This window comes from Nicotiana sylvestris, chromosome 5 (assembly GCF_000393655.2).
Source record: "Nicotiana sylvestris chromosome 5, ASM39365v2, whole genome shotgun sequence".
In the NCBI taxonomy this organism is placed as follows: Eukaryota; Viridiplantae; Streptophyta; class Magnoliopsida; order Solanales; family Solanaceae; genus Nicotiana; species Nicotiana sylvestris.
In genome coordinates this window covers 163,181,731-163,191,406 of record NC_091061.1, presented here as the reverse complement: position 1 = coordinate 163,191,406, position 9,676 = coordinate 163,181,731, and the positions used below count along the sequence as shown (strand labels likewise).

Here is a 9,676-nt window from a genome sequence, read left to right as displayed (position 1 = left end):
GCGGGATTAGGGATAACGAAGCTTTGGGTGCGATCTAAAGTGAGCTATATTAAAAGCCAGCTAGCGTAACTCGGGAGAGTACGTCTAGTAAATTGTCGTGATTACTCGGGAGAGATTTACAGTAATAAGAGTGCTCATGATTGATAGAGACGGTTAGGCAAATCTATATGAAACATAACCATAAGGGATTCTATCAATGGGAGAAATCACAACCTTTGATCCTTCTCTTAATTATTTACAACTTAATCATAGTTAGTCTTTATTTACTTAATTGCAGTCCGTCATAGTTAATAAAAATATCCTCAATTGTGATTCAAAACGTTTGGGAAGTTGATTACGTAGAATTTAGTGAGTCTGATAAGAGTAATTGATAGGTTAATTCCTTGTGGGTTCGACTCTGGGCGAAATACTCAGATTATATTTGCAACGTCCGTTTTGTCCTTTTTATAAGGCATAGTTGGGCGTGATCACACAACGACGCAATTATCAGGAGCTAAATTCGCCCAATTTCCCCTTCGTGTATGGTTACCTAATCCCATGGAGGGGCCTACTCCCATTTCTGCTCTTACATGATGTTACTATGCCTCTGCATCTAGCATTAAGTAGACATCATACAATAAATATTCTAACTCTACCATATCTTTTGTTTCATTTCTTCTAGAACAATCACAAATACTTTTTTGATTATGGATCAACTACCAGAAATTCTTTTTTTTTTTTGGCTAATTTTCATCCCTCTGTATAAAGTCAGTCCCAGTGTTGGTCAGAGCCTATTGTCAAAGGATCGTTTCGCTAGAATGCTTGCTTGAATATTCCTTCCCTTTTTCACAAAATAGCTTCAATTTCTGATTCAAAGGCCGATTATGGTTCGTAATAGTTAAAAGTCGAAGTGGATTAGGGCTGGTCGATGAAGAATTGTAAGAGGATCTACTGGTTCGTGGACTATTGTTGCTTGTGGGGAAGAAAACAAGACACATAAGTTCTCTTTTAACCTTCTTTATCGTCATATTCTGATTTAGAGTATTATTAAAATTTGGTTGCAAAACTAGGGTTGATTTAGTTTGTGTGTGCATATGATACTGCATTTTATTAGTGATAGCAGAATTTTATCCACTAATTTTCACCATGGGGGGACATTTACCTTTGGTCAGAGTCCCAAAGTATATTAGGGAAGGAATATTGTAGCTTTTTCAATTGATAAAGATACATTTTCTGTCGTTGAGCTTTGTTCCTATACTAAAGATTTCGAGTATGTCTCAGTGTGTGGTCTTTATCATTTTAACTCAAACTTTTGAGCGTTTACCTGATTGTCTCATCATTGATATTATGAGTAGACTTCCAGCATATTTTCTTCTTAGATGTAGGTGGGTTTGTAGGCATTGGAGAGCTTTGGTCTCATCACATGACTATTTTACCACCTTATATGATAATTTTAGTAGAGGTAGTGGACCTCTGAGTCTCTTACAGGATAATTCGACTACCAAGCATGGGCAGGATCTATATTTTGTTGGTGAAAACCTTAATAATAAGAAAAAGAAGGCCGCCTTCAAGAAACTTCATCTCAGACCTACTTTTTCTTATATACTCTTGTCGATGAGTTCTTCTGTTTGCTGATTATAGATGGCAGTCTATTATTATGCTTTGAACCCGATAACACAAGTGGAAGTAGCTGTACAACATACACTTCACCCCGGCTACTTATGTGCTCTTTATTTTCGTCCATACACAAGACAATTCAGACTTCAGAATGGAGGTTTGCATTGGATCATAGTCCACGATTTAGAAAGAAAAGATATTCCTCCTTGTGCAAACGGAATGATGATTTTCAAAATGGATAAGGAAGAACTCTCTGCTATGCCTCATCCCGGGAGCGTATGCAATTCAAAGCGAAAGCATCGAACTAGTATTTTTTGTCTTTGCTAAAATTTGAACGAGAGACCTCATGGTTTTTTTTCAACTTTATTGATGATTAGGCCATGCTATTTAGTGCAATCGTGGTTCATATTTTATGATTTGAGCTTCTTATTCTATTATTATTATTATATGGTTATACCTCTCTGAAAATTCTGGAGGAGCTCATTATAAAAGTTGTAGTTTCTCTTTCGATCAATCAATGCATATTTTGATGTCATACCAAGCAACCATTATTTTTCTGATTTTCTGCTTTATATTATAGGCCATGGCACTGGAATGCTTCACATGGACTACAGAACTGTTGGGTTCACTATTTCCTGCAATATGGAAAGGTGAAGAAGAAATTACTGAAACTTTCGAACGTTTGCCTGATTGTCTCATCATTGATATTCTAAGTAGACTTCCAACATATTCTCTTCTTAGATGTAGATGGGTTTGTAGGCATTGGAGAGCTTTGGTCTCATCACATGACTATTTTATCACCTTATATGATGATCTCAGTAGAGCTAGTAGACCCCTGATTCTCTTACAGGATTATTTGACTATCAAGCACGGGCAAGATCTTTATGTTGTTGGTGAAAACCTTAATAATAAGAAGAAGGTCGCCTTCAAGCAACTATATCTCAGACCTGAGCTTATGATTAATAAATATTGGGATCACCAACTTGTTCTTACGTACTCTTGTCAAGGAGTTCTTCTGTTTGGTGACTTGAAGTGGCAGTCTACTTATTATGCTTTTAACCCGATAACACAAGAAGAAGTAGCTGTACAACATACACTTCACCCCGGCTACTTATGTGCGCTTTATTTTTGTCCATACACAAGACAATTCAGGCTTCTTTATGCCCAAGTACGAGGCAGTTGTTGTCAGTATTTTGTATATATTTTTAGGAAGTGGACATGGAGGAAAATTCGCTCGTCCTCCTCTTTCAACTTTTTGTCATCTGGTGACACTCCAGCAGTTGTGAGTGGAGCATTGCATTGGATCATGGACCACGATTTAGAAAAGAAAGATATTCCTCCTTGTGCAAACGGAATCATGGTTTTCAGAATGGATAAGGAAGAACTCTCTACTATCCCTCATCCTGGAAGCATGTGCAACTCAAAGCGAAGGCATCGAACTATGACTCTTTTGGTGAAGGATGATAGTTTGTGTTTCTGTAACTTGCTTATCTCTAACTATGTAGTGGATATATGGATCTTGAAGGACTATGAAATGCGTATATGGATCAAAAGGTACAATATTGATCTCTGTGATGAGAGAATTTTCCCTTTTAGTTTGTATTTCATGGAAATTTCATCCCTTACCAGCGACATTTGTGGGCGGATAAAGCTTTTGAACATCCAAGAAGGTGAACTTTTGCTTCACTTGCTGGGTCAAGGGTTATTTCTTTATAATTTAGATCATAGAACAGTGAAGAGAATTGAATTGCCGCCACGCCAGAGCGGATGGGGACTGTGGTATACTCCTATGCCTTATATGAAGAGTTTCTTAGCAATAGCCTAATTCCCGTAAGTTTTTTGTTCTTATTAGACCTTTCTAAGTTTAGCATTTTTTTTCAAGTTATCAAATGGTGTTTTAGCTGAGTTGGTAGTATAATGAAACTAGCTAGTGTATATCAACTGTGCGTTTGTTTATGGCATTTTAAGGTTTTACTAATGCAAGGATTTTCAGTAATAGACTACAACAACAACAACGACGATCCAGTATAATCCCACAAGTGGGGTCTGGGGAGGGTAATATGTACGCAGACCTTACCCCTATCCCGAAGGGTAGAGAGGCTGTTTCCAGGAGACCCTCGGCTCAAAAAAGCAACAGGAGCCGATATATTAGTGCCATAAAAATGCATAATAAAATAACAGCAATATAAGAGATATGAAATACAGAATACGAAATATGAAATAGATGGCTGGTATAGTAAAACTACTAGGTAAAACCCTGCATCAATAGCCGACCAATGACATTCTTAGTCTAACTCCTAACTGGCTAGTCTCACTCTATTGTGCTGTAGAAATATTCACAACTTTTCCCTAACCTACAACTTTAATGTTCGACCTCCATAATTCCCTGTCAAGGGCCATGTCCTCCGTAATCCTAAGTCGCGCCATGTCCTGTCTGATCACCTTTCCCCAATACTTCTTAGGTCGTCCTCTACCTCTCCGCGTGCCCACTACAGCCAGTCGCTCACACCTCCTCACCGGTGCATCATTGCTCCTCCTCTGAATGTGCCCGAACCATCTGAGTCTTACTTCCCGCATCTTGTCCTCCATGGGGGCCATGCCCACCTTCTCTCGAATATCTTCATTCCTAATCTTATCCATCCTTGTATGCCCGCACATCCACCTCAACATCCTCATCTCTGCTACTTTCATCTTCTGGATGTGTGAGTTCTTTACCGGCCAACATTCAGTTCCATATAACATGGCAGGCCTAACCACTGCTCTATAAAACTTACCTTTTAGTAACGGTGGCACTTTCTTGTCACACAAGACTCCCGACGCTAACCTCCACTTCATCCACCCCACCCCTATACGGTGTGTGACATCCTCGTCAATCTCCCCGATCCCCTGAATAACCGATCCAAGGTACTTGAAACTACCCCTCTTGGGAATGACTTGAGAGTCAAGCCTCACTTCAACTCCCGCTTCCGTCGGCTCAACTCCAAATTTGCACTCGAGGTATTCCGTCTTCGTCCTGCTCAACTTGAAACCTTTAGACTCAAGAGCATGTCTCCAAATCTCTAGCCTCTCGTTGACGCCGCCTCGTGTCTCGTCAATTAGAATAATGTCATCAGCAAATAGCATGCACCATGGCACCTCCCCTTGAATATGATGAGTCAGTGCATCCATCACCAGGGAAAATAGGAATGGGCTGAGCACAGACCCTTGGTGCAACCCCGTAATAACTGGAAAGTGTTCAGAGTCGCCTCCTACTGTCCTAACCCGAGTCTTAGCTCCAGCATACATGTCTTTAATCACCCTACTATAGTCAACCGGGACCCCTTTATCCTCTAAGCAGCTCCATAAGACCTCCCTAGGAACCCTATCGTACGCTTTCTCCAGATCAATAAATACCATGTGGAGATCCTTCTTCCTATCCCTGTACTGTTCCACCATCCTCCTAATAAGGTGGATAGCTTCTATGGTAGATCGCCCCGGCATGAACCCGAACTGGTTGTCTAAAATAGACACTGTCCTTCGCACTCTCATTTCTACCACTCTCTCCCAAACTTTCATGGTATGACTTAGTAATTTGATGCCCCTATAGTTGTTACAGCTCTGGACATCACCTTTGTTTTTATACAACGGGACCATTGTACTCCACCTCCACTCTTCAGGCATCCTATTAGTCTTGAATATAACACTAAACAATGCAGTAAGCCATTCCAAGCCTGCTCTACCCACACACCTCCACAGTTCAACCGGAATTTCGTCTGGCCCGGTAGCTCTGCCCCTTCTCATCTTACGCATTGCCTCCATGACTTCATCGATCTCAATGTCCCTACAATTACTTAATTCATGGTGACTGTCGGCATTCCTCAATTCCCCAAGTAAAATATCCTGATCCCCTTCTTCACTTAGAAGTTTATGAAAGTAGGTCTGTCACCTCCTCTTAATCTGGTCATCTCCCATCAAAACTTTGCCGTCATCATCTTTTATGCACCTCACTTGGTCCAGATCCCGAGTTGTCCGCTCTCTCGCCTTAGCGAGTCGGAATAACTTCTTCTCCCCACTTTTGTTCCTTAGTTCCTCATACAGATGAGCAAAAGCTGTCGTCTTAGCCTCCGTCACTGCCATCTTCGCCTCCTTCCTAGCTACCTTATACCTTTGACTGTTCTCTCTCTTCTCCTCCTCGTCAGTGCTCCCTACTAATCGCAGGTAAGCCGCCTTCTTTGCTTCCACTTTACCTTGGACAACTACATTCCACCACCAATCTCCTTTGTGGCCACCATTGTGGCCCGTAGATATCCCTAACACCTCTCTCGCCGCCTTTCTTATACAGTCTGCCATCGTCGACCACATTGTGTTTGCGTCCCCACTGCTTCTCCAAGCTCCCATTGCCTATAACCTTCCTTCCAACTCCTTAGCTTTATCCTTAGTTAAGGCGCCCCACCTAATCATGGGGCGTCCTTGTACTGACCTCTGCTTCCTCCTTATCCTAATACAAATGTCCATCACCAAAAGCCTATGCTGCGTCGACAAGGTCTCACCTGGGATAACCTTGCAGTCCTCGCATAACCTCCTGTCGCATCTCCTGAGGAGGAGATAGTCAATCTGAGTCTTCGCCACCGAACTTTGGTAAATAACCAAATGTTCATCCCGCTTCGTAAAACTCGAGTTCGCAATGACTAGATCGAAAGCCTTGGCAAAGTCCAACAACGAAATGCCCCTCCGTTCCGCTCTCCGAAACCAAAGCCGCCATGCACCTCAGTGTACCCACCTGCAGATGACCCAATATGACCATTGAAATCTCCTCCTATGAATAACCTCTCAGAAGGCGGTATACTACGAACAATCTCATCCAACCCCTCCCAAAAGCGCCTCTTGATATACTCATCCAAGCCTGCTTGCGGTGCGTACGCGCTAACGACATTTAAAGTACCCTCACCCACCACCAACTTAATAGTCATTAGTCTATCATTCACCCGCCTGACCTCTACCACGGACTCTCTAAGATGGCTATCTACCAGGATACCCACTCCATTCTTACCCCTCAGGACACCAGAGTACCACAACTTATACCCATCCACGTTTTTCGCCCTCGATCCGACCCACCTAGTCTCCTGGACACACGCTATATTAATCTTCCTCTTCTGCAGGATTTTCGCCAACTCTATGGATTTACTCGTTACTGAACCTATGTTCCATGACCCGATTCTCAACCTATAGGCTCCATTGCCCCCTCTACCTCCCTTGCTACCCGACCCACCCCCTGACCCAGCCCCACACTCTGCCCCACCTGAGGACATGCCCTTATTCTATCATCCCAGACTGCAGCCACTACACCTACAACAATCTAGAGAAGACTCGCTAATGCACAACGGACAACAAATCAAACTAGAAGGAAACAAGTGGTAACTAGTATCCTAGTTGAAAGGTTTAACTATTGAGAAGTAAAGTAATAGTAATTTAGCTAACACCAAAAGGGAAACAGTAAAACAGGAGGTACCAACTCCCGATAACAAAACCTATGGTTGATTTGCTGTACTCGATGTAGTTGTACGCTCACGCACCACTTCCTACCGCCCTTTGCTGACACTCGCCCAGGTTGCTCTCCTTTGCCAGTGCTCGTGCGCCCAACTTGTCTCCAATACTCCGAGAATTCCTGAAAACACAGAAAATACCACGACCCAAAAACCAGAAGGAGCTATCACCGCTACCACTGGTATAGCCCCAACAATATAAAATGTACCAAGAAAGGAGAAGAAGAAAACGAGAATATATTATGGGGTGGGGGCAGATTTGGGATCCACTGAATCAAAAGCAAATTTTTCTCCTAAAACAAAGAACCGACTAATTCTTTACACCGAGATCCACTGAATCAAATGCAAAAAACTGCAGAAAATGTTAGAAAATTTCAAACAAGTCAGGTAGAAAATATACTTAGCTACTAAAATTCCCGGCAGCTTGATGGTTATGTGATTATTGTGAGAGAAAATAATTGGTTAGTTGACTAGAAGAAGGGAAGAAATAAAAATGGTGAGAAGACGCTCAGAAGCTCAGGTGGCGAATATACTGAGCTACTAATACCAATTATTAGTAGATCTGAAATTACCCGATAAAGTTGTATAAATACTGAAAATACATAAATAAAACCAAAAAGAGTGAAAAACAGAGTAGATCTGAACTAAACTAATGATGCAGTTTCTTACTCTTGATAAACAAAGAGAACGAAGACTGATAATTAATGCTAGATCAGACAACTAGAAATGCTAGATCAAAAAGCTAATTATAACAAAAAATTGAATAGACTGTGAAACATAAAAAATCTCCACGAAAAAAAAATCACAACTACTACTATTAAATCTAGCATTATCTTTTTTTTTTTCCGTACTCATCATCATCAATAATATCGAATACTAATTAAGTTGACATACTTGGTTAACACTTGTACTGGCAGAAATCATTTGTGCTTTAAGATCTGTGTATTGGTTAAGTTAGATATTGCACTTGCAGAATAGCTTAGATTTTCATCTCTAGGAGGGTTGGTTAAAGCTGCTCTCTTTTCTGCATTTCTAACATGACAACTACAGGATTTTCATTTTGCTGCATCAAAAGTTGTTGATATTTCCTAGAGCAAAGTTACATCGCACTGCCTGTGCAAAATGAGCCATGTTTTGGGAACATGGAGACCTCTCTTATTTTATTGTGAAACACAGAGACAGGGTCATCGGGTGCACAAAGCATCCCGCATTCACGTAGGGTCCCGGAAAGAGTCGCACCTAAGGATAGGATATAAATAACCTACCCTAATGCGAGCATTGTGAAACATAGAGACACTATTCAAGATTAAGAGATTTGGCTATAGGTTAATGCCGTGATCTATGGTCTGTAACAGTCATGATAAAACTTCTCAAAATTCATAAAACTTGAGGATTTATTACATCTTTTATGAGTTTATCAACTATTTTGTCAACTACAATGGCAATACTATATTACTTGTAACTAATAAAAGAAACTACACGAGTGTTTATCCACTCTTCTCCATGAATTCATGAAATGTGATTTTCTTTTTTATTATTTTTCTAATTTATCATCTTAATGAAAGAGGCCTAACAAATTACCTAACCTTCTTATTGTTGCGGAAGCCAAATGTATATATGAATAAGTCACAACTATTATACCAAAAATTATGACAGCCACCAAATAATAAATAAGACAATAAAGCAACAATAAAGGGAACACCAGAATTTACGAGGTTCGGCTAATTTTGCCTACTCCTCGGACACAACCAATATTTTATTTCACTCCAAAAATACAAGTGAAATAATACTAAAGAGAGAAGATACAAATGCCTTAAACAGATGAGAAGGCAAATGAGAGGTGTGTTTAAATCCTAAACATTAGGCCTTCTTTTATAGGGAAAATTTCCCAACCAAATGGCTAACCCACACTATATACATTTGGCTTCCACAACAATTGGTATCAGAGCATATCTTTGGCCACCAATCTTGCTTTGTAGCGAACATCTACTTGGTTAGGAAATCCTTCCTTCTTTGCAAATACCCATTTGCATCCAATTGCTTTCTTTCCCTTCGGGAGATTGGCCAATCTCCATGTATGATTCTGATGAAGGGACTGTATTTCATCATTCATGGCAATCCTCCACTTATCTTCTTCTAAACTTTGGACAACGTCTTTATAAGTAGTAGGAACATCATCAGCTACAATTGAGGTTGCACAAGCTACCGTCTCTATGAGATGAACAGGTTTCGTTATTGTTCTTTTTGGCCTGCTGGTTGCTATTGATTCAAGTTGTTGTTGAGGTTCCTGAGTTGGAATCTCCTCTACTGGCTCTCCTTCCAGAGGGTAATCTTCATTTGTTTCCTCCTCTGCTTCTTGTGTAGGAAAAATAAATTTTCCCTCAAACTCCACCTGCTTAGAAGCACCTTTATTTTGTTTGGTATCTTCTGTTACCTTATTTACCATAGCAGATTCATCAAAGGTAACATCCCTGCTGAATATTACTTTCTTTGTCATAGGACACCATAAGCGATATCCTTTGACTCCAGAAGTAATTCCCATAAAAATAGCCTTCTTT

The 9,676-nt window shown here is 40.6% G+C and overlaps 1 protein-coding gene across 4 annotated transcripts; it reads left to right on the top strand.

Annotated features, from left to right (window-relative positions):
• The first annotated feature begins 698 nt into the window (after window positions 1-698).
• Window positions 699-8,235, top strand: LOC104250093 (F-box protein At3g07870-like). 4 transcript variants are annotated; one of them, XM_070174109.1, is made up of 3 exons: window positions 699-979; window positions 2,177-2,246; window positions 2,338-3,531. In XM_070174109.1, exons 2-3 carry the CDS (start codon window positions 2,191-2,193, stop codon window positions 3,419-3,421), a joined length of 1,140 nt encoding a protein of 379 aa, XP_070030210.1. In that variant the 5' UTR covers window positions 699-979; window positions 2,177-2,190; the 3' UTR covers window positions 3,422-3,531. The 4 variants fall into 4 exon arrangements, with proteins under 4 accessions (XP_070030210.1, XP_070030209.1, XP_070030208.1 ...); XM_070174108.1 differs by adding an exon at window positions 8,169-8,235 and having other exon boundaries at window positions 699-3,426; XM_070174107.1 differs by having other exon boundaries at window positions 2,177-3,531.
• The last annotated feature ends 1,441 nt before the right edge of the window (window positions 8,236-9,676 follow it).

Bases quoted from the DNA above. Each gene is read 5' to 3' on its own strand.
- LOC104250093 (XM_070174108.1), top strand. From the start codon at position 2,180: ATGGCACTGGAATGCTTCACATGGACTACAGAACTGTTGGGTTCACTA.